At 36.2% G+C, this 25,417-nt stretch overlaps 1 protein-coding gene and 2 long non-coding RNA genes across 3 annotated transcripts in view; all 3 read right to left on the minus strand.

Moving 5' to 3' along the window:
* Positions 1 to 25,417, minus strand: part of LOC129454229 (basement membrane-specific heparan sulfate proteoglycan core protein-like) — a 164,777-nt gene that overhangs the window by 138,141 nt on the left and 1,219 nt on the right. Inside the window, exons 2-5 of the mRNA XM_073861509.1 lie at positions 25,032 to 25,382; positions 24,734 to 24,949; positions 24,311 to 24,637; positions 23,863 to 24,072 (exon numbers count right to left, since the gene is read on the minus strand). Of these exons, the coding sequence (XP_073717610.1) occupies positions 23,863 to 24,072; positions 24,311 to 24,637; positions 24,734 to 24,949; positions 25,032 to 25,382 (1,104 nt within the window). The remainder of the gene's footprint in view (positions 1 to 23,862; positions 24,073 to 24,310; positions 24,638 to 24,733; positions 24,950 to 25,031; positions 25,383 to 25,417) is intronic.
* LOC141359258 (uncharacterized) lies at positions 1,491 to 4,233 on the minus strand. Its single transcript, XR_012365678.1, has 3 exons — positions 4,144 to 4,233; positions 3,996 to 4,059; positions 1,491 to 2,242 (listed from the first exon to the last, which is right to left on the minus strand). It is a non-coding gene; the product is annotated as an uncharacterized lncRNA (long non-coding RNA).
* On the minus strand, positions 5,317 to 6,178 carry LOC141359239 (uncharacterized). Its single transcript, XR_012365650.1, has 3 exons — positions 6,053 to 6,178; positions 5,888 to 5,963; positions 5,317 to 5,664 (listed from the first exon to the last, which is right to left on the minus strand). It is a non-coding gene; the product is annotated as an uncharacterized lncRNA (long non-coding RNA).

Here is a 25,417-nt window from a genome sequence, read left to right on the forward strand (position 1 = left end):
GTTCATCATTTAGTTTTGTAGAAAGTCACATAAGACCCAAAACTCTTTTCTTATTTCTGAGAAAAAATAAACATTGTGACGCTCAATTCATCAAACAGTTATTACAGTAAAATAAAACAAAACTAACATGCTTCTTTTCGTAACATTCCAAATTAAAGATTAAATACATATACATGTCTATACATACGTGCTCGGGGAGATCTCTGACTTTAATCGGTTTGTAAAGTTGTGTAAATATCAGCAGTAAGATCATTTAATGATCTTATCTCATTTTCTCATACTCAAGCGGATGCTGAAGACTCTCCTTCACTTTTTGACACTTTTCATAGCATAAGAAGAAGGAAAGCATTTCATAACATGCTTGGACTTTACATAATTTGACAAGTATTACATACACCGAAAAAAAAATAAAGGCTGGATTTACGCAAAAATATAGTGCATCAATTTTGCGTTTATTTTTTAAGTAAGTTTCACATGGAATTTTAAGCAATTTATGCCATGTAAAACTTACTTATAAAGGGTGTGCAAAAGCGTATTATTTTTTTACAATATACTATTACATTAAAAGTTAATTTATAGCTGTTAATTATTGCTGAGTCCTGTAAAAGATGTCTCTTATCTTTACTTCATCTTTTATGTTTTCAGCAGAAAAAAATCTAATCATAAATCTTAATCTTTTTACTGCTAGTGCTCTTATTCTTGAGCAACAGTCTCAACTCCATTCACAGGACAGATTATGTTTTATATTTTTATAAACCTGTTTCTTTCATTACTAATAAACTGAGCCAATAATCTGCCTATGTTTTATATTTTCTACATTGAACTTTAGGAAAATTGTCGTCTTAATTTGAAATTAATGTATTGAACTTAAAACCTGTAAAAAGTATTACATTGTGCGGTGGGAAAACTTCCTTTAAGACTTTGCAATGCAACTTTTGTGGGTTTAATAAAAAACAGGGTGCAAAGGAGCTTTTCACGAGTTCACACTTACAAATTAGTTAACAGAATTAAATTAGTAAACGTATTTGGCGTGCTGTCCGGGGAGAGGGCTCTGAGCAGGGAATGAGCCTGAAACACAGAGTATCCCCCCCTTAAGGAAATAACTTGGTGAGAGGAGATGGGGTGGAGGAGGGATTCTGAAAGATGCGAAGGATTTTCAGTGAGTTCAACTGTGTATATATGGCTTGCTTTCGAGCTGATTGGGTGTATTGTTGATTACCGATTGAAAGCGGCTGGTGCCATTGACTACTGATTGAAAACAGCTGAAGTCACTTAGGTATTTTATTTGACATGTTCCTCCCGAACTTTGTTAATAAAACATCATAAAGTCCCTACCGACTAGTTAAAATTCCCCCAAAATAGGCTTAAAAATCTGGTAATTACATCAATTTGAAGTTTTTACTAAGAAATGTATGTGTGGTTTTATTTCCTTCCCTTTTCTCTTTCTGTCAGTGACGTGAAGCCAAAACAACATCTCCTTGGTTCTTAGACACTTTAAAATGAACAACATACAACTCCATTTTCTATATGAACTTCTTGCTGTTGGATGTGTTGGAAACCTTTTTAGCAAAGACCAGGAGACGTGGTTTTCTCGAGCAGTAGTCTTTATTGCAGAAAACGAACTTCAAATCAGAGCATACAGCCGGAAGCTGAAGTCACCAAGTTCGACTTACTGTACACATGCATACATTTAGAGCCATTTGAAGGAGCAGTCCCTTCAGATGTAAACAATGCCTTCAGATGACAATATAAACATGAAAGGTTACAATCAGGCAAAAAAGGGCAACTGTAAACAAATCCCAGATTTGAACATGATAGCCTCACTGAAACAACTTCATCATAAAAATAAAGAAAGGTTCACACCTTTACCCTAAGAATCACCCATGAACAAAACGTCACCAGCTCGCCCAACGGAACATCTCTAAATCACCTAACTTGCATGTTTTTGTCCTGTGGGAAGAAAACCAGAGTACCTGGAGTAAACCCACGCTGACACAAGGAGAACATGCAAACTCCACACCGATAGGTCACCTGACCTAGCCGAGGATCGAACCGAGGACCTTCTTTCTGTGAAGCAACAGTGCTACCAGCTGAGCCACTGTGCCACCCCAATCACTGTTTAGTAGGGTCCAATTCATTATGGAAATATATGATGTCATGATTCCTGTTGTTTACATTGTGAAGGGAAGCTGTTGTGATACTGAGAGCAGCTGATCTTCATACAGATGATGCACACTTGATTCTAGGAGAACCAGACAAACAGAGAGAAGATGGAACATTTAAAGGAAAACACCACTGTTTTTCAATATTTTATAATGTTCTTACGTCAACGTAGAGGTTAGGGTTCAATATGTGCACTTAATCTTTGTACAGCACATCGTTAATGTGTTAGCATCTAGCCCTGCCCCACTCATTCCCCAGGATCACAACAGGGATTCATCTAGAAGCCACCAAACACTTTCATGTTGCCCCATTCAAAGACTGTTACATGAGTAGCCACACGAGCAAGTATGGTGGCACAAAACAAAATGTGGCGCTTTTTAACTCTTTCCCCGCCATTTACGAGTTCTCTCGTCAGTTAACTCTTTCCCCGCCATTGACGAGATAACTCGTCAATTAAGAGAAAAGGCTTCCCTGGCAATGACGAGAATTTCCGACTTTCCACAATATCGCTATTACCCACCAGGTAATTATACAACCTGGAAGTAACGCCACATGTGAAAGAGAAAGAACTCGTGTAAGTTTTAAAGATCGCTCTGAATTTTATCTCTATCTAAAGTCCTTTAAAAAATTGAATTATCTCAGCTTTTTGCTAAAAATTTGTTGTTTTTGAAGAAACCTACCCATATTTGAGAGGTGATAAAAAATAACTAATGAAGGTAGGATAAAACTTTTTTTAAGCAGAAGGTCTGTTCTTTCATTTGATATATTGCTTGTTATTATATTTAAAGAAGAACATTTTCTGGAAGGCATTCAACTTTTGTGAAAATCATTAAAAATGCTGGCACTGGCTGGCAACATATTTTAAAACGTTGGCGTGGAAAGAGTTAAGAGAAAATATTTGGATGAAAAATATGTGTTCCTGATGAGTTTTTATGGTAATCTGTAATACTGTGATTATCCACTAGATGGGGCTTTTACCCAATTTATAAAAAAACTGGAGCAAAAAATTATTTAATAATTTTACACTCCGTGTATGTTTTGATATTCGTTCTGAATCTGATCTCAAAATTCCTACACAAAAAAGCAATTATTTCAGCTTTTTGGTAAAATGTTTGTATTTTTGAAGAAAAATACTCATATTTAAGTTTATAAGCAAGGAAAAAAAAGATAGGATATAAAGTTTTTTCCCATTTTGATTGTTTGTTTGTTTATTGTTTGTCTAAAAGCAGACGGTCTGTTCTTTCATTTGATATATTTGTATGTTTAAATATTTTTAGAATAAAATTTTCCTGGAAGGCATTTTGTGAAATCACAAAAAAATGCTGGCGGGTAACTTTTCAAAAAAGGCTGGCGGGAAAGAGTAAAATGAATAAAAAATGAGAACTATATTGTGTGGCGGAAGAGCACTTAGTTTGCATCACTTCGAGCTCGGGCGCAGTAATATTGACTGAAGTTTGAGCGAGAGGGGGAGGAGTCAGAAGTGATGATGTTACGTTGATGTTATCGCCCCATTTAATTTGGTGTCACCATATTACTCATGTGTAACTACTCATGTAACAGTTTTTAAATAGGGAAAACATGAAAGTGTTTGGTGGCTTCTAAATTCATCCCTGTTTGGATCCTAAGGAATGAATGGGGCTAGGCTAAATGCTAACAAATCCATAATGGGCTGTACAAAGATGAAGTGCACTCATTAAATAAAGATAGGTATATATTAATTAATCTAAGTTGAGGTAAGAAAATAATAAAATATTCAAAACTGTGGTGTTTCCTTTAATAACACAATACTGGGTGTAATACTGAAACCTTCACAGTCAGAAAGAATTTCCTACCTCTTTGATTTTATGTCAGTTTGCTTCTTTAGATGAGCAGAATCTTTTCTTAATAAGAAAAAACCTGTTGGACCAACATTCACAGTCTTCATTTCAGACAAAGTCACTCTTATAATCACATTATATTGTAAATACTGAATTTACTTACCACATCCACACAGCTGCTATGAGGAGAAACTGAGGTAAAAACACCAACAGAGTGACTGTGTATTGACCTAATGCCGAATCCATTTGCACTTCAAAGAGTAACAAAAAATTAGCGAATGATCGATCAGCTGAAGTTTTAACACCAAAGTCAGATGTATGATGAGATGTTGTGTTACCTCTTACAGTACAGGAATACTCTTGTAGCTCCTCACTGTTGATTGAGTCCAGGTACAGCTTGTTTAATAATGTCAATCCATCTGTTACCTGTTGTCCATTCTTATACCAGATGTAAGTATGTTTGTTATCCAGAGTGCATTTGGTTAGACAGCTTAATATCACTTTTTCTCCATCCATCACAGTGGCTAGGTTGCTCGTCACCCGTGTATCTGATAAGAAAGGTCACCATGAAAAACAAAAAACAAAGAGTCTTGGTACTGATAAAGAACAAGCAGTTACCTGTAACAGTAAGAATGACTCCAGGTAAACCAGAAAATTTTGATTTGTTAGTGTTGATCCTGAATAGATATTGTCCTGAGTCGTTCATGTTGACGTCTTTGATTCTCAGTGTGTTGTCCATATACTCCACATGACCAGCAAACTGATGATCCTCACGCAGGTCCTGAAATTTGTCTTTTTTTGTTGTATGGTAAATGCCAGTATGTTTCTTCTACTGTATATCCAGTGGGATGTGAGTATGAAGAGTGAATATCTACTGTTGATCCCACTAAAGCACAAACTCTTGTAGAGGTGTAAGACACATCCCAACAGCTACTGTTAGAAAGACCTGAAAGAGTCAGATGTGCTTACATGTTTGTAAAGCAGTAACTTGATTGAAATGTTTGTTCATATGTAAGTGAATGTTACACTCACACCTAGGGGCAGAGGAGATTTTAAAGTCTGTACTAAGAGAACAGGAATAGGCAGCATATTCGCCAGATGACACAAAAATGCTTGTAGATTCTCTTAAATGTTGTCCATCTTTTTTCCAGCTAAAACCCTTAGGTTTTGAGGTTAAAGTGCAGGAGGTGTCACAAGTAAGTTTTAATTTCTCATTTTTATTTTTAGATTCCTGATGTGTCTTCACCTGCAGAACTGAATAAAGTTAAACATTGAGAAACACTTAAAAATTAAAATAATCTGAACGATACTGATGAGAATGTAAATGTACCTGTGACTGTTAGATTGACTGTGACTGAGCTGAGATGTTTAACTCCATCCTTCATAATGAACATGAGCTGATATTCTCCACTGTCTCTCTCTCTCACATCTGATATTATGAGCTCTGAGTTGTACTTAGTGATCTCTTGATCCACTCGTCCTGAGTAATCTGAATCTAAAGTCAAATCTTCAGGTTCATCTTTGTTTCTCCAGTTTGTTCTCTGTTTCTTGCTAAACCAGAACCCAGTTTTGATGTTAGTTTTTAAGTAAGAGCACCTCAGTGTCACTTTGCTCTGCTTTAAAGCACAAATACTGTATTCGTGACAAGTCTCATGCCAGGAAAGAAATTTGAAAGAGCCTGAAACTGAAATGTTTACATACGAGATATAAGACAGATCCGTCTCATAAGATACTTAAGAAAACACTTAAATCCTAAACCCAGAAAGGGCAACTCATACTTCACTTACTAGCAATGAATTATACAACATTTACATTCTCATATTAAGGCCAATTCGCACTGGTCAACAAACCCAAATTCAGACGTTTCTTGTTCTTCTCATGTTCAATTGTTAGGGAATTAACCTTACCTGGAGTGTGTAGCAGTAGGATCAGTAATGAGACTGAGATGAAGTCCATGATGTCTCTCATTTGTATAAATTGACACTGCAAAACAACATCATATTTTGTCCAGACTAAAAGACAATGCACATTTAATTGTTTGTTGATTCAGTTAAAAGCTTAGATATACGTACATCATATGATGCAGGGATCACTTAACGTCCCTTGTTGATTTGAAGAAAAGAAGTTAGTTAAAGCTGCTGCAACCCATGTTATGATGTCTGGTTCCTATTATTTCCTAAGAGCAGTGATGAGGAAATGACCTTTTAACAAACTGAATGTTTGGTAGTTACCAATGCATATGATGTTTTATAGTTTCCAATTTATAAAGCACTCCCTTAGAGAACACATGTAACTGAGAACTTTTCTTTGTCATTTTCATTTTTATAAACAAATGAAAACATTGCAGTTGTCCATATCTAGGAAGATATTTATACTGTACACTATTTATATCCACAATACATACACATAAGCTGCATTTGTCGGGCATATACATAATCAAGATTTTTTTAAATTTCAGAAATGCAACCACTATATACAACATACATAAACACGTTTAGTGGAATTATGACCAAAAATTTATATTTTGGTCTCATCTGACCACATGACTTTCTCCCATAACTCCTCTGGATCAAACTTAAGACGGGCCTGGACATGTGCTGGTTTAAGCAGGGGAACCTTCCGTGCCATGCATGATTTCAAACCATGACGTCTTATAGTTATTACCAACAGTAACCTTGGAAACGGTGGTCCCAACTCTTTTCAAGTCATTGACCAGCTCCTCTCGTGTAGTTCTGGGCTGATTTCTCACCTTTCTTAGGATCATTGAGACTTGTCTGGAGCCCCAGTCCGAGGGAGATTGACAGTCATGTTTAGCTTCTTCCATTTCCTAATGATTGCTCCAACAGTGGACCTTTTCCACCAAGCTGCTTGGCAATTTCCCCGTAGCCCTTTCCAGCCGTGTGGAGGTGGACAATTTTGTCTCTAGTGTCTTTAGGCATCTCTTTGGTCTTGGCCATGTTAGTAGTTGGATTCTTACTGATTGTATGGGGTGGACAGGTGTCTTTATGCAGCTAACGACCTCAAACAGGTGCATTAATTTAGGATAATAAATAGAGTGGAGGTGGACATTTTAGAGGCAGACTAACAGGTCTTTGAGGGTCAGAATTCTAGCTGATAGACATGTGTTTAAATACTTATTTGCAGCTGTATCATACAAATAAATAGTTAAAAAATCATACATTGTGATTTCTGGATTTTTTTAGATTATATTATGTCGCTCACAGTGGACATGCACCTATGATAACAATTTCAGACCCCTCATGATTTCTAAGTGGGAGAACTTATTTTCCTCACTGTATGTGGCAGGATAAAGCTGACACCAGAGCGGATTTTCACACGCTCACACATAAATTGCACAAACACTGTTTCTTAAGAGTTTCCTTGTGTCTCAATCAGTTCCCTAGCTACAGTACCTAGTTATTGAATTAGTGGTTGAAGTGATCATCCCTATATCCCTTTTCCTTTGAAGATCAGAGCTCTTGATCTGTATACTTTTGAGCAGTGGCGGCCAGTGACTTATCTTCTGAGCGGTGCAAAATGTAGTTTTGAGTGTGATGTGAGTGGCTCGTTATGTCAAAATACGTGTTTGTTGCATCATGTGAACCTATATGCATCATGCGTCATTTAAAATATATGCCTGCTGTATACGCGTCAAAGGGGTTTATGACAACAGAGACTTTCATGTTTACAAAATACTTGCAAGGCATTAACTTAACACTAAACTCTGATTACACATGAGATTAAGCGAGTATCTGGCAAAACATGAGCATCTCTTTTATTATAAACACCTTTGAAGTGTCCACAGCAGGCTCCTATTTTGACATGACGAGTGATGAACCACACACATGACGGGTTAAATGTTAAGTGCGCTCTCAAAAAAGTCACTGGCCGCCAGTGTTTTTCAGGGAGTTGCACAATTATTGTGTCTTATAGCATGGCCGATTAGAATACACTTAAACAGCAATGAAAACAATCACTTTCTCTTTATCTGGAGAGTTTGTTTACGCACATCTCCTTCACGAAGTGCTCTTGAAAGGGAGCAAAAATGCATTTTGAACATAACCCAGCTAGTATATTGCGCACATGGGCTTGGGTACTGGTAAGGACACTATCTGGCTCACTACACATCGGGAGACTTGATGACATACAGGGCCGTTTGAAGGAATTTGGGGGCCCCAAGCAAAATGGACATGGAGGCCCCCCCACACGCACGCAAAGCCTACAGGAACCACAGCATAGCCATACAGTTTAAGGTTTACAGTTTAATGTTTATTTACACAGTTTGGTGGGAATTCAATAGTGATTTGCACTGTTTTTTTTCTAACAATAAGACAGCACACACTTATCAGTTTAAACTTTGGGCTGTGCATGATTTTAGCTATAGCCTAATTATAGAGCTTGTGGTACCTTGTGCTATAGAGGAAACATCAGCACTGAGAAGTGATGCATCTGTTGATGTTGAGGATGACGTTGATGGTGTAGCTGGGAAAATAATTGAAAAAAAATCTGAAATTACCTGTTAAGTACATTTCACCATTTCACTGTTAGCATATTGAAAGAGGTCACTAAAAACAGCTCAGCTCAGTGAGAGAAATTCACTCTACCTTCATCAGTGGATGTATCCTTAGGAAGAACCTGCGCGCTGAGAAATTTAAGCAAAGCACCTTGAGAGAGAAAGAAAAGATGGTAACACTTTATAATAACAATCATATAAAGATGGTAAATTGATAGTTAATTAATCTTTAATTGTCATTTAGCTGTTAGCAAACAGTCTTTTTACTGTTAACAAACAATGAAATTATAATTAAATGACTAATTATTAGTAGTGTTGTAAATTAACAGTTTATTGTAACAAACATATCTATCATATAATATATTAGGTATCGGGTAATGATTAAAAATGCTTGTAAATCTTTAAGATACCATTTTTAAAACATCTATAAACATTACATAGATAGACGGACCAAATATTCCTAACACTTTGTTAAGGGTTACTAACTTTGTTGGTTTGTAAACTGTCTATAAACATAGACAAAGTTGCAACAAATGACTATAATACTTTGTTAAATAGTTAATAAACAGTACCAGTGAAACACGTGAGTTGTCCTGATACTGTACTTGTAACAGTGTAAACATTGCTACACAGAATAAAGTAACTGTTCAAGATCTGTTGGTAAATAATGTCATATTTGCATAAACTGTCACTACTGTATATCCTGACACTAGCACATTAAAATAAGCTATGAAAAAATAATGTTCCTCTGCCTCTTTCTGGTAAATAACGTATAGATTGTTTACAAAGTATTTATTAAGTGAAACGATCAGTTTGCTAACAGTTAAATGACAATAACTAAATATTAAATAACTAACAATTTACCATCTATTAATGATGGTTATTATAAAGTGTTACCGAAAAGATATTTTAGCAATAGCATTTCCATATTTTGATATTTATAAGAGATACGTCTGCTTTCACAACCACCAATGCTTAAAAACTTCCCAAGCTATTGTTTGATGCACAGAATTTATCGTGTCGTTTTCCTAACCCCATTTGGTAGATACATTATTTTGTTAAATAGATTATCACGGTGTGGAATAGTTCGTTTCATTAGCACTTTCATCCAAACCTATTACTAAGCTACATCAACGTCATGGAATTAAACAGCGATTTTGAAACAGATCTGCGTCTTCCTTATCTTGTTAAAAAACATATTACAGTATATAACCATATTCCGTTTGTTCGAGAAAAAAGTTGACTAACTGTTCGTTACAAGCAGCATTTGCCGTCAGGCAGGTATAGCTAACATAAACAGACTTTTGCTACTGCCTACCTGCTGCAAAATTACATCATTTGCACAAGACAAGTAGAGCTATTTCATCCAATGTAAATTATTACTTACCACTATTTTGTTTTTTCTTATACTCCTCTTCCTTTCTTTATTGGCTTCCAGAAGCATAAATCCGCTTTATGATGACTGCCGAAGTTTTGTATTTTGCCGGTAGCAGAGATCACATGGTTGGCTGGCTGCCTGTTGTCAGCGACTAGTACTGAGAGGGGGCCCTCTTGAGGGGGATTCCGATAATAACAGTGTCATTGCACTTTACTGCATTGCATTGACTATCAAAGGGACACAGTTTGTCGTTGCATTTATTCTCAACCAGTCGTTGTCTTGGGGCCCCAGAAAATTCCGGGGCCCCAAGCAATTGCTTGGTTTGCCTGCCTTGTCGCGACGGGCCTGATGACATATTTCCAATCACGTGATTGGTCAAAGTACAATATGAAAAACACTTCTTAACCAATATAAATGGAATATGATCTTTTTCAAGTACAAATTTTTTTGTCCCCATTAGTTAGATTTGGAAAATGATTCAGTGTCTAAAAGTATTTGTGAAAACTTTACTGTCTTTTTAATGCTTGTCAAGCATTAAGGGGATCGCACACCGGCCGCGCAGCTCAGTGCCGCGCCATTCTAAAAAAAATCGAACACATTGTTTTCTATGAGTATACGCACACCGGCGCCGCCGCCCAGCTGTGACTCAGGAAGTTGCTCAAATTCCTGTCGCGCCACACAGCGCCACTTACATAGTTTAACATTAAATAACATCATATTTGTCCCAAATCATTAACGATTAACAGTGGCTGCTAACGTATATTTTGCATTTTGAAGTAGATGCTATCTGACAAAGCTCGTGCTATTTAATGTGCACTTCCGGTTTACAATACCTCAGAGTTGTCCTAGACGCGACTCGACGCGGAGCTGTGCGGCCGGTGTGCGATCCCCTTTAGTTTTGGTTTATTTATTTTTTTTAAATCCATCTTAACTCTTTTCCTGCCAGCATTTTTTTTTAAAGTTGCCAGCCCTCGCATTTTTTATGATTTTATGAAGTTTAATGCCTTTCAGAAAAAGGTTTTTATTTCAATATATAAACATACAATATATCAAATGAAAGAACAGACCCTCTGCTTTCAAACAAACAAAAAACATTTCATCTTACCTTATTTTGTTCTCTTTTTATCACCTCTCAAATATGGGTAGGTTTCTTCAAAAATACAAAATTGCATTTTTGTGAAGGACTTTTGATAGAGATCAGATTCAGAGCGATGATCAAAACAAACACGGAGTACTTACTGTTTAGCCTAAGGGGTTGCCTTCTGGGTTTTATAAGTTGGGTAAGAGCATTACCTGGTGGATAATAGCAGAAATACCGTAAAAACTCATAATTGGCAGGGAAGCGTTTTCTCTTAATTGACTGGTTAACTTAATGGTATTTCATGCATTCTGACTTATTAGCACCATTAAAGAGTTGTAATCCTCATGCTAAACAAATGCAAAGTGTCAACAAAGCAGTTAAGCTTGTGACGGAGTATTTCTGGGCCAAACTCATACCTCCTCTTTCTTACAAGTTTCAGAAAGTTTTTTTTCAAACATGGGCACCCCTTACGTACCATGGGTAGCCGTTACGTATCATATTGCCTTTATGGGTACTTCTCCTGAAAAAACACGCCCACACATCAATCGGAGTAAGAGCAGGACGACGAGGATTCTCATTAGCATTGTTCATTCAAGTAATAGTCACAGGCATCACTTCACACAACAGCTTTGTTTTATATCAACACTCAACAATGGCAAAAAATAATAGTGTGTTTTTGGATGTAAGGAGAGGTAAGCCAGCATTATGGACACATTGGATATAGTTTGTTTATCCAGGGTAGCAACAGAGTTTTGCGTGTGTGTTTGTTTAACGCTGGATTTCGTTGAAAAGCCCCAACCAGGTCATGAGTCACAGGTGGTAATTAAATCTGCTTGTGTGTTATGTTGAATATGAAAGGGACAATGTAGAGGCAGCCCGCTTATTACACGGCTACTTGCCACGTAAGAAAAAAACTGGACATAAATATGAATTTGAAACATTTTATTGGCATATTTGTTTTAAATATACATTTTTATCCTTCCTCGAAACTTTGCACAGATGCATAAAATGATCGTAATACCTTATTAAGATCCTCTGCTTCATACTTGTCTGTCTCCATTTTTTTCTCTTTTAGCCACTTTGAGAAGTTTTAATGCCCATTCTGTATTTCTTTGTGTGTTGGCTTCGTAGCTGTCATGCTCTATTTTGTCAAGTTCAGTCTCAGTAAGCTCTCTTTGTCTTGTCGTTGTTCGTTCTTCTAGCCACTGTTTAAATGTTTCGTTTTTTCCGTACATGTTAAAATGAATGTCAAAATGTTCCATTCTTAATTGTGGTTGTCCAGTGTTTGTCACAAGATGGCGCCAAACAGTAATCTTTGTTGGCGCGGAGGGATTTAAAACATACAAGTAGCACCGGCTATGCGTTATTACTTTGGAGCGGTTATTATTTGAAAAGAACGAACCTGCAAATGTCTCAACTGACCAATCAGAATCAAGCATTCCAGAGAGCCGTGTAATAAGCATGAATAAACACGCAGTGTGCTTAAAAAAGAAGGGAAGCTATGTGTGAGTGAAACTTCAGTTATTCTGAAGCGTGTAGGCTGTCAAACATCGAAGTGGGCGGGGACACCGAGCCAGGCCGAACCCTCTTAAAGGGGAAACACAAATCAGGGTGTTTAAGTCTGAGAATGAAAAACCGGATGAAATAAGGTCATAATTTACTTAAATTTGTATGTTTTGTCTGCAAAAAACTTTAATAATAATAATTATTTTACTTTATTAACAGTTTATGCCACAAGCTTTTTTTAAGTGGAAATTGGTGTGCAATGTGTCGTAAATATTTTGTAATAATACTTCAGTTCCTCTTTTCGTCTGTTTATAGTAAGAAAAATCACACTTATCACAAATATCATTTTCATGAATCATGCAATATTTACGTGTTTGCTACTAAGGAACTACTATAACATGTAATATACCTTTTTAATACAACTTTTATTTTGTAATGTTGAATATTAATAATAGTCACGTGTTTGTAAACTGTCAGAAAATGGTTGAACAATGGCCCCTAGCTGTCACTGTAGCAGGTACAAACATTTATACATAAGGTATACAATAATAAACTGTACGAGGTACTAATATGAACTCATTAGGTGTAAACTTTTTGAAAGGGTACCACTAATTTTTTTGACTACTTATTGTCAGTGTTTTTTTTTTTTTTTTTTGCATAGGACAAATTAGACGTTTGCAATACTATATTAGCATGATTTTTTTTTATGTATGACTGATAACAGGCAATACATTAAGCAATATACAATACAAAAACAAATAAGGAAATACATTAGCAGTATCTAATGCAATAGTTAGAGCTGTCCGCTCATAATCCCTTTAAACAACTCAGTTTCCTTTGGGGTCATCTTGGCAATGTCCTCAAAATCGAACATTTACCTCACCTCTGGTTTACTGTTGCTATGGTGTGACAAGCTTTTCTACCAATAAATGCCACATGAAACCTCTCTTGCCACCCTCTGGTCATTGAAACTACATATATACAAAAACACAGGCCTAGACATAAGACATGTTTGTTACAACATGGTGGACAGAAGCAGTTGACAAAGCATGATTTAGTTAATGGTCATTTTAACTTCAAAGTGGAATAATGAACATCTTCAATTGATTCATATATAACAGTAGGGGTGCAAGACGTGGTCTTGTGAGACTGTTTGAAATGAATACTTGAATAATGAATGATCTGCTCATCTGACTGAGTCTGGTGGGTAAAGTCAGAAACCGTATATAGAGGTGTGGAGTTGTCCAATGTTGATGAGTCTGGATGGGATTTGGGCTGGAGAAACAGAGAAATAAAAATATTACCGACAATAAACAATCTTCATTTATATAAGTATGGGCGTATATTCAAGTTACAATAGTTTTCTGACACATTTATCAACGTACGATTATTTGAAGGATAAGATTGGTGGCATACAAATGTTTTATGAATCACACATGAACCCTGTCATGATATTTGTGCACAGATTTGTGGTTGTTTTTACGTTAGATTGATAAATGAGCCAAAATATTTGTTGTTATTGTTCTCACCTGTACAGCCAGATTTGCGTTGTCACATTTCTGAGATGATATATACTTTCTCCTCCTCCTCAGGAAAGTGTTTAAAGGGTTCATATATAGCAAAATATTTGAAATACAAGTTAATTTATTTATTCTGCTACTATATATTATTACAAAAATGCAATTACAGTACAGAATATATACAACATAAACTGCGAATTAATTAATGTTTATAATAGTTGTGAATGTGTTTGCGTGTACTTTTTTGTTTTAAAAGAGAAAAACAAATATTTTTTAAATAAGCAAATACTTTCATAAGCTCTAGTGCGTAAGGAGCGATGTACTAATGTTTTCATAAAACGAATGCAATACTGAATAACTGTAATTGTTTAATGTTTTTTATGATTTGCTCAAATAATTACAATGTGTTGAATGAGAAAGATGCTGCTGACTGTCAGACCGTGTGAGGCTTGATGTGTCGCCATAAAAACTCAAACAAATAGATTAAAAATGGTTGTTTAAAAAAAACTCACACCAGAGGGACAGTTGTGACATTTTAAACAATTGGTTGAAAGGTTAAAAACACAAATTCTTGGTCTATTCCAGGTACAAACACTCGACTGACTTTCCCATTTACTGGTATGTCTCTGTTGCGTATTGAAGACCAGTCACCCCTGAGCAACATCATAAAATTATTAAATACATGGCAGGTGTAGTAAATATTTACCATAACTGTTTTAATCATGTTTTATGTGCGCTCCCACTACACTGTTTTCTATCGGCTATTGAAATGGACGTCTCGCATGAAAAAGGGAAATAATAATCTCTTACTTCTGCGTTCGGAAATAAGGTGGATAGGACCATTCATGTATTGAAATAAAGGGTTTTAAAACTTGTAAAACTAAAGATAAACCTACACCCACTTATAATGTGGAATAAATAATAAAATATTTTAACATTTGAACATTACCTACAATAAAGGACTCCTATGACTGCAATAATGAGAAACACAGATAGTAACAATATGATGATTCGTGTTTCCATGCTTTTCTTTGGAACTGGATCTGTTTATTAAAAAAAAAAAAAAAACTTAGATTCTCTCTTTTAGAGATAAGAATGCATCATTATCATGTGTTACCTCTTACAGTACAGGAATACTCTTGTAGCTCCTCACTGTTGATTGAGTCCAGGTACAGCTTGTTTAATAATGTCAATCCATCTGTTACCTGTTGTCCATTCTTATACCAGATGTAAGTATGTTTGCTATCCAGAGTGCATTTAGTTGAACAGCTTAATATCACTTTTTCTCCATCTATCACAGGGTTTGGGCTGCTTCTCACTTTTGTATCTAATAAACACAAACCTATTACTTTACATTACGGTTTTTGCTAGCTGAAACCAAAAAACCTACTTTTTAGCAGTGGCTTAAAATGTACTATAATAAATATTCAGTATTAAAGCATTATGCCCCCCCAATATTTTCACTCCACCCCCAGTGACAACAGTCTAGATCCAGTCCTGGTTTTCCATATATCAGTGAAGCTACTGATACACAAATCATTATTATGAACCCAAATAGTAAAACAGTTTACCTGTAACAGTGAGAATGACTCCAGGTGAACCAGAGTAAGAGTTTTTATTAGTGATGATCCTGAAACGATATTCACCAGCGTCCCTCTTCTTGACGTTTTTGATTCTCAGTGTGTTGTCCATATACTCCACACGACCAGCGAACTTACGATTCTCATGCAGGTCCTGAAATTTTTCTTGTTTTTTCTTTGGTAAATGCCAGTATGTTTGCTTTACTGTATATCCAGTGGGATGTGAGTATGAAGAGTGAATATCTACTGTTGATCCCACTAAAGCACAAACTCTTGTAGAGGTGTAAGTCACACCCCAACAGCTACTGTTAGAAAGACCTGAAAGAGTCATAAAGTGTATGTACACATAGGCTTATTAAAAAAGCAGTAATACAATAGAAATATTTGTTCATATGTAAGTAAATGTCACACTTACGCACAGGGGCAGAGATTTCTGCATTAAGAAAACAGGAGTAGGCAGCAGATGACACAGTCTCTAAGATATTAGATTCATGTTTTTTTATATGTTGTCCATCTTTTCTCCAGTAGATCTGTTTAGGTTTTGAGGGTAAAGTGCAGGAGGTGTCACAAGTAAGTTTTAATTTCTGATTTTTCTTTGTAGATTCCTGATGAATCTTCACCTGCAGCACTGAATATAGTAAAACACAGAGAAACATTAACATTTACAAATGAAGAAAATCTTAACTGGACTGATGAGAATGTAAATGTACCTGTGACTGTTAGATTGACTGTGACTGAGCTGAGATGTTTAACTCCATCCTTCATAATGATCATGAGCTGATATTCTCCACTGTCTCTCTCTCTCGTGTCATATATTGTGAGTCGTGAGTAATCTTCAGTGATCTCTTGATTCACTCGTCCTGAGTAATCTGAATCTAAAGTCAAATCTTCAGGTTCATCTTTGTTTCTCCAGTTTGTTCTCTGTTTCTGACTGAACCAGAACCCAGTTTTGATGTTGATGTCCGAGTAATTACACTTCAGTGTCACATTGTCCTGCCTTAATGCACACATGTTCTGCGGTTCGCACTTCACTGTTAAATTGTAGGTCAGATAGCCTAGAAAAAAATAACTTCATTAAGACCAACATTTTCACAGAGAAAATGAGTGACTTTGTCAATGATCTATAGCCTATTCAGACGGGATTTTATTTACAGGGGTAGATGGCGTAATGTAATTTTACCATAGGACGTCTGTAATATTGATGGTCAATTCGCACGGGATTAGAAATCTCAGTAAAACATTCAGAAGTGGGAGGGGTAACTTGATTACGCAGCACCAGTGTTGAGGGTAACGCATTACAAGTAACGTGCATTACGTAATAATATTACTTTTCTGAAGTAACGAGTAAAGTAACGCATTACTTCTTGAATGTACACATGAAAAAATCAAATGTAATGCAAGTTACTTTTTAGTTAAATTAATTTGTTTAAAAAATGATGGACTGAATTAAACTAAACATAGTCACATTATGCACTCCATGCGTAAACGCCTGTGTGGGAAAAGTTTGAGTCAGAAACTGAGATGAAAACATCTGCAAGGCCTTAAAGAGATCAAGCCTCAGCCAAGAAAAAGTAATGCAAAAGTAACTAAAAGTAACGTAAGCATTACTTTTCATGAAAAGTAACTAAGTAACGCAATTAGTTTTTTGGGAGTAACTTAATATTTTATTGCATTACTTTTAAAAATAACTTTCCCAAACACTGTTCAGCACATTACCTTGCTTCCTGATATAACATGTGCAAACAACATGACACAGACCAGAATAAGACTCGAAACACTGTGTTTAATTTCAGTTTGGGGAGAACGCCAGTTTTAGAAACTGGTCTGTGCCTTTGCGAACTGATTTTGACTTGTTTGACTGATTTTGAAATCTGTGTCATGGTATTGGTGTGGAACTGACTTGCCACTGACTTGTTTTCTGCCTAAAATGCAAGTGTATGCTTCTTTAAGCGCTTTCATATTTGAAAGAAACCTGCAAAGTAACAGGAAATGACAAAATTTACGTGTATAGTTTTAGCTGGTCTTTTCGCACTGGATTAGTATTACCTGAAGTCTCCGGACCTTTTTACAGAAGGTCCGTAATAATTACTGGTGGAGCATTCGGATTGGACTAAAATCTCTGAGAAGATCTGATAGAAATGGCTTAACCCCATCTCCCTATCTAAAACTAATCCCGTCCAAATATTTAAGTATCCAAGTATGTTCATAAGTAAGGAAATAGTCTTTTTATGCCGTGTAAAATGCATGATACTTGAGTTGTAAGGCAAATCCCACCACATTTACGTTTTGATTAATATGGTTAACATTAGGCTATACTTAGTAATTTCTCAAACATTCAGAATAATGTAAAGCAGATAAAGTCTGTTGTCTTACCTTGAATGTTTGTCAGTAGAATCAGTGATATTAATGCAGAGTTAACCTCCATGCTTTACCCTTTGTGAATAATCTAACATAAATTCACAATTCATAAAGTTGACAAAATATTTGCTTAGAAAATCTACAGTAACAATAAAAATGTTTTCATCTTAGTCTCGATTCAGATTAAAATATCTCTGTTTTCTCTTACAAAGTCATTGCTACACTGTGTAACAAAAGTGATGTTCATTTTTAAAAATGTGTCAGTATATATATACTATATGATCTCATTTCCTTCCTTTTTTCTTAAGCTGGTGCATTGAAAAACAGCCTCCTCCACTTTCTACCCACTCGCTGGTGGGCTTTTTTTTAAATGATATATTTCAAGCTACATTGACAACTTTGAGTGGAAGTTAAGTATTCTCATCTTATGCTAAATCATCTCTGTTTCTGACCAGTTCATTTTAATTCTTGTATTATTAATCCATTTAGTTAAATACATTATTAAAACATGTAGAGTAGGATATATTTACATACATTACTCCACTCTCTTCTGGCGTAAAAATCAAGGACTTTGCTGCAGTAACATGGCTGCAGGAGGCGCAATGATATTATGCAGCAAACGAAAATATTCCCCTCAATAACTTTCAATGTCAGGGGACTATTTTCAGGCAGTGCATAATATCACTACGCCTGCTTCAGCCATGTTACAACAGCAAAGTCCTTGATTATTACACCAGAATGAGAGTATAGTTCCTAGCCATATCTGCCTAGAAAATCACAACTTTTAATTTTCTGTCGGTCTTAGTACACGATATAACTACAGAAGAGTCAAGTTTAAAATAGGAAAAATATTAAAACTCTTTGGTTATTTTTTAAGCGTGATGCTAATGGTCTAATCAGATTCAATGGATTATGCTAAGCTATGCTAAAAGTGCTAGCGCCAGACCTGGAGATCAGCCGAATGGATTCCAAAACGGTAAAAATCAAATATTTAACTCTAGGGAAGCTGGTAAATGAGCATATTTTCAAAAAAGTAGGGTGTCCCTTTAACTATGTAAGGCTATACATATACTTCAGTTATAAATTGCTGTCAAATGAATCGTATAAAAGCATTTTGCTGCGAGTACACTCATATAGGAAATGCGCTATCCAGAAGTAAAGACGGTGGCTGTGATTCTTTCAGAAATACGTCAGGAGAGTTTGTGCATTGAGTCTAAGAATAGAAGTTTCAGTGCAAATACAACAACAAAACTGTTGTTCACTCAATAGTGTTCATACCTTGAATGTATAACAGCAGGATCAGTAATAAGAGTCTGGAGTTCATTTTTTCACTTTGTAGAAACTCACAAATACAATATAAAACATAAAGCAAGAACTTTTATTATTCCTGAAAAAAAAATAATTAAACACATTTAGTTTCCTTGTGACACTTAGACCATAAATCTGTTATTACAATTCAGATCGGCCTCATTACAGTAAAATCTAATTACAGAAACACACAACTGTTATGACAACTGACATAATTATGATAACATTTTATTTTAAAATATTAAACATGCATACATATGTTGTTGTGCAAATATTTGCCCATTCGTGGTTTGTACATTTCCGTTTTAGTACCTGCTAGATGATCTCACTTCCTTCCTTTTTTCTAAGTTAAGTCAATGTCAAGAAAACTATCTAGTACTTAGAGTAAGCGGTCAGTTTTACCTTACTAACTTTTCCAACCCTGTTAACAAAATTCTAGACATTTCTAAAACCCAGACCAACAAACTTATAACAATAACAGAACAGGTAACAGCATATTTTGACTACATTTAGCTTTCACTTTGTAAAGGCTATGCTAAAGAAGGTTGGTTAGTTTTTAATTTATGGTTCCTTTAAATTACAGATAAAATATTATTTATTAATCACTTACCTTAACTTTGCAGCATGGCTAAACACAAAGGTGGGGGTCCCAGGGCAGTGTCAACACAACATAAAGAATGTACTTGATGTTTAAGGTCCTTCATCTTGAGCTGGCGGTGCATGGTGCTGTTGTTGTCTTTCTTGTGAAATTATCGATGCACACTCAGAAGTGAGTTTTCTAACAGCTTCATGGTCCTATAAAGGGCTAAGGGAACCAAGCATTTTGGGTCCAAAAGAGTTGGCAGAGTTTGGATACTCATGGACTGTAAAGCTTCCTTGCCTTTGTTCTCAGGTCAGCAGTTCAGGAGCTCCCATATTGGCTGCAGCATCTGTAACTGAACATGTTACTTTTATGCCTAAGGTGGTGTTTACATTAGAGAATTTGCATAAAAAAAAAAAAAACGTTTTAAAATGAAAACGACCCTCTGAGACATTAAGCACCAGATCCCCCATGTTTTAAAGTCTGGATGAGTGAACTGATTCATGTTATACGATTGTAAAGGATACATTCTCTAGACCCTAAATCCCAGCGGCAATTCCAAAAAGTATGGCAACCCTTTGTGGATCCCCTTAAACCAGGACAGTAAAGGGGATCGCACACCGGCCGCGCCGCTCGGCGCCGCACAGCGCCGCGCCGTTCTAAAAAAATGTAACACATTGTTTTCTATGAGTGTACGCACACCGGCGCCGACAGGTGGCACCTGTCCGCGCCGCCCAGCTGTGACTCAGGAAGTTGTTCTAATCCCTGTCGCGCCACAGAGCGCCACTCACATAGTTTTACATTAAATAACATCATATGTGTCCCACATCATTAATGATTAACATTGGCTGCTAACGTATATTTCACATTTTGAAGTAGACGCTATCTGACGAAGCTCGCGCTATTTAATGTGCACTTCCGGTTTACAATACCTCCGAGTTCTCCTAGGCGCTGCGCGGCCGGTGTGCGATCCCCTTGAGTCTATTATCACTCATTTTGATTGTACTGTTTTTCTTTGAAATGTAATTGTATGCCCTTGCAAGACCACCTCTTGTTTTTTTTTTGTTTTTTTTTGTTTTTTGCTATTATTACTTCTGCTATTTTCCATGATATGTTCTTAAATGTATACTGTAATATGCAAAATTCAAAATAAAATAATTTAAAAAGGAAAGAAAACGGCCCTTATCTATACTGGGATTTCCAAATTAACAATCTTCGTCCACATTACAGTATATGCTACCATAAACATATGAAACATGACTATTCATTCACCCACACTGAGCATGCGCATACAAGTGTTTAATAACTTATTACTTTAATAATAGCTCATCTCTTACACATGGATGCAGCCTATACATGTAATAATAGACCCCTTCACAGTTCACGTCACAGGCGGTTCCCACTGCGCATGTCGGGGTCAGAAAAGTCATTACAGCGGGTTGAGTTGCATATTATTCGGTATCGTCAAACATGCCTACTTGCATCGTGGGCTGTGAAAACCGCACCAGGTCTGCCGTTAAGTTTTTCGGGATTCCTGCAGAATCTCAAAATAAAAAATACAACATCTATGGCTGCAAGCAATTAACGTGCAGACTGGGACAATGCAAATATCAAAGATGCTTGTGTTTGTAGTGCTCACTTCATTTCAGGTAAGTCATCGTTTTTCAGCCCTGTTAGATTAACTAGAAAGCCTGGATGGTATGAACAGTTTGACCCCATGCTGCATGCACACCCAATAGTCATTCAATGTTTACAAACCTTGAAGGGGTCTATAGCTCAACCCCTAAAACAGGGTCTGCAGTGTTTACGAAAGACTCCGTTTATGAGGCTTGAAAACGCTGGAGTAGTCTGGATGAACAATAGCAGAAGTAATGCATTTTAAAATGTAAACGCATTAAAGGTGACATATCATAAAAATGTGACTTTTCCATGTTTAAGTTCTATAATTGTGTCACCAGTGCTTTTATAAACCTTGAAATTGTGAAAAAGGTTTTGGTAAACTATTCTGTGCAAACATGTGAAAAAATAGAAAATTGAAATTTGGCTCCTCTTGTGATGTCAAAAGCGGATCCTTTTATTCCTTTTATTTGCACTATCCAACCACGGCACTGAAATTTAGTGCAGAGATCAGCTCATTTGCATTTTAAAGGACACACCCAAAAATGGCACATTTTTGCTCACACCTACAAAGTGGCAATTTCAACATGTTATAATAAATTTTCTATTGGGTATTTTGAGCTAAAACTTCACATATGTACTCTGGGGACACCAAAGATTGTGAGTTGTCCCTTTTAATGTTAACGTGGCCTTAGTCAAAGCTACTCTAAAAAAAGAACCCCTTCTTGAAGCACTGTGCTTGAGCAAGGCTTTACCCTTACGAAAGGAAAATATATTTACCAATATATTACTTGAAATATATTGTAATATACTGCAATATATTTTTGTTTCGTAAGGGTAAACGTCATTGGTGACATCACTTCACTAAAACAATAGCTACAACATCCGGTGTTCTGAAGTATTAGGTGTCTGAGATCGTAATGTCAGTCAGACAAATATTTTGTGTTGTAATTCCTTATTTAATAGAGTAAAACATGTTGCAGTTTCTGTACACACTAGCTGAGAAAAACATTTGTGATTCATGTATATGCTACCTTTAGTGGTGAAAACTTTTAACGTTATGCCTGTAAGATTGTCTGGGTGTCTGTGACATGAATAAACACACAATGTGCTTAAAAAGACTGTCGGCTGTGTAGGCTGTCAATCACAGAAGTGGGCGGGACATTATGACTTGACTTGAAAACATGAAACTCAGAGACAGCAATTTAACACAGACAAAGCTAGACAAAAGACAATTTTAACATGTGAGCTTTATTTACACATACTAATTATGGGTAACAAGACACGGTTGGATATGAATGCAGGAAGTGACATAATTAAACTAATATAAAATATAAGACGATGAAGATAAACCATAACACGTACACTACAGTACCTGACAATGTTCCAACCATTTTTTGTAAAGCAACCAATCACCTTTCGTATTGTGCAGTATCATGTTAAGTGACATGTTTATAACAACAATGGCAAACACGTTAAAATATCTCTTTTAGATTTCACTGCTTCAAGCTAAACTCTTAAACGTCTTTTAAAGACTTTATGTGGTCAACCTCACATGATTAACTAATAAAACTAATAATTAATGTATCTGAGCATTAGATTTACACTGAACCACTGTATATGACATGACTGCATCACTGATGTCACTGCTGAGAGACTGTCGCTAGGTGATGATGTCATAAAGAGAGTTGTGACATCACTCCAGTAGTTCTGATGGACAGACAGCTGATCTACTCACAGACCTGCAACATCTAACAATGACAAACACACAGAAAGAGATAATGTTATAAAATCTGACCATTAGTTTATTTAACATACAGATATACAGATTTTCTCACCTCTATTTGTTTGTGTCATCAGTTTTGTTTTTAGATGAGTTCAATTTATTCATGCTGATGAAAAACCTGTAGGGTCAAAATTCACATTTTTACAATCTGAACTCATATCAGAATATTCACTCTTGTTAGGCATGCATGTGAAAGGAGACGATTGGTGACTAAGAGTGAACAAACTTAAGGATAAATTGAACAAGAAATAAACAAAGGGAAAACACACACTAAACACGGCTGAGGGGAATAATGTTGGGATAATGAGGATGATTGCTGGGGAGGATAACAAACACAAAAAAGTGAAGAAGCCTGGAGGGTGATGGGTAACGTAGTCTAAGGAGGAAGGTAATGGGTGAAAACAGGACACATGCAGGAAAACAGACTGGGAGCGTGACAACTGTATGTAGTGCAAGTTTTAGGTTTTAGTTGAAATGTTTACTTACCACATCCACAGAGCTCCTATAATGAGAAACTGAGGCAGAAACACCAACAGAGGGACAAACACTGAACTGTCAGTTGTTTCTAAAGAAAGACAAATCCAAGAAAATTCAGAACATAACTTTAAGGACTCTTATATAATTTCATCAGATGTATGATGAGATGTTGTGTTACCTCTTACAGTACATGAATACTCTTGTAGCTCCTCACTGTTGATTGAGTCCAGGTACAGCTTGTTTAATAATGTCAATCCATCTGTTACCTGTTGTCCATTCTTATACCAGATGTAAGTATGTTTGTTATCCAGAGTGCATCCGGTTAAACAGCTTAATATCACTTTTTCTCCATCTATCACAGGGTCTGGGCTGCTTCTCACCTTTGTACCTGATAGACACAAACCTATTACTCTACTGATGTGAACAATACGTGTCTACAGTGACGTTAGCTGAGAGTTGTCTATACTCAATATAATAAATACTTTATATTAAAGCATTGTGACCCCACAATATTTTCACTCCACCCCCAGTGACAACAGTCTAGATCCAATCTTGGTTTTCCATATATCAGTGAAGCTACTGATACACAAATCATTATTATGAACCCATATAGTGAAACAGGTTACCTGTAACAGTGAGAATGACTCCAGGTGAACCAGAGTAAGAGTCAGTGTTAGTGATGATCCTGAATCGATATTCACCAGCGTCGCTCATGTTGACATCTTTGATTCTCAGTGTGTTGCCCATATACTCCACACGACCAGCAAACTGATGAACATCACGCAGATCTAGATATTTTGAAATATTATTTTTTTGTAAATGCCAGTATGTTTTCTCTACTGTATCTCCAGTGGGATGTGAGTATGAAGAGTGAATATCTACTGTTGATCCCACTAAAGCACAAACTCTTCTAGAGGTGTAAGTCACACCCCAACAGCTACTGTTAGAAAGACCTGAAAGAGTCACAAAGTGTATGTACACATAGGCTTATTTATAAAGCAGTAATACAATAGAGATATTTGTCATACGTAAGGAAATGTCACACTTACACACAGGGGCAGAGATTTCTGCATTAAGTAAACATGAGTAGGCAGCAGATGACACAGTCTCTAAGATCTTCGATTCATGTTTTTTTAGATGTTGTCCATCTTTTCTCCAGGAGATCTGTTTAGGTCTTGAAGTTAAAGTGCAGGAGGTATCACAAGTAAGTTTTAATTTCTGATTTTTCAGCTCTGTAGATTCCTGATGTATCTTCACCTGCAGCACTGAATAAAGTAAAACACAGAGAAACATTAACATTTAAAAATAAAGAAAATCTAAAAAAGACTGATGAGAATGTAAATGTACCTGTGACTGTTAGATTGACTGTGACTGAGCTGAGATGTTTAACTCCATCCTTCATAATGAACATGACCTGATATTCTCCACTGTCTCTCTCTCTCAGATGATATATTCTGAGTATTGAGTAATCTTTAGTGATCCACTGATCCACTCGTCCTGAGTAATCTGAATCTAAAGTCAAATCTTCAGGTTCATCTTTGTTTCTCCAGTTTGTTCTCTGTTTCTGACTGATCCAGAACACGTTTGTGATGTCGATGTCAGAGTAAGAACACGTCAGTGACACATTGTCCTCCCTTAATGCACAAATGTTCTGCGGTTCACACTTCACTGTTAAATTGTATGGTAAGGTTAGATAGCCTAGGAAAAAAAACTTAATTAAGACCAACATTTTC

This window comes from Misgurnus anguillicaudatus, chromosome 23, assembly GCF_027580225.2.
Source record: "Misgurnus anguillicaudatus chromosome 23, ASM2758022v2, whole genome shotgun sequence".
NCBI classification, from domain to species: Eukaryota; Metazoa; Chordata; class Actinopteri; order Cypriniformes; family Cobitidae; genus Misgurnus; species Misgurnus anguillicaudatus.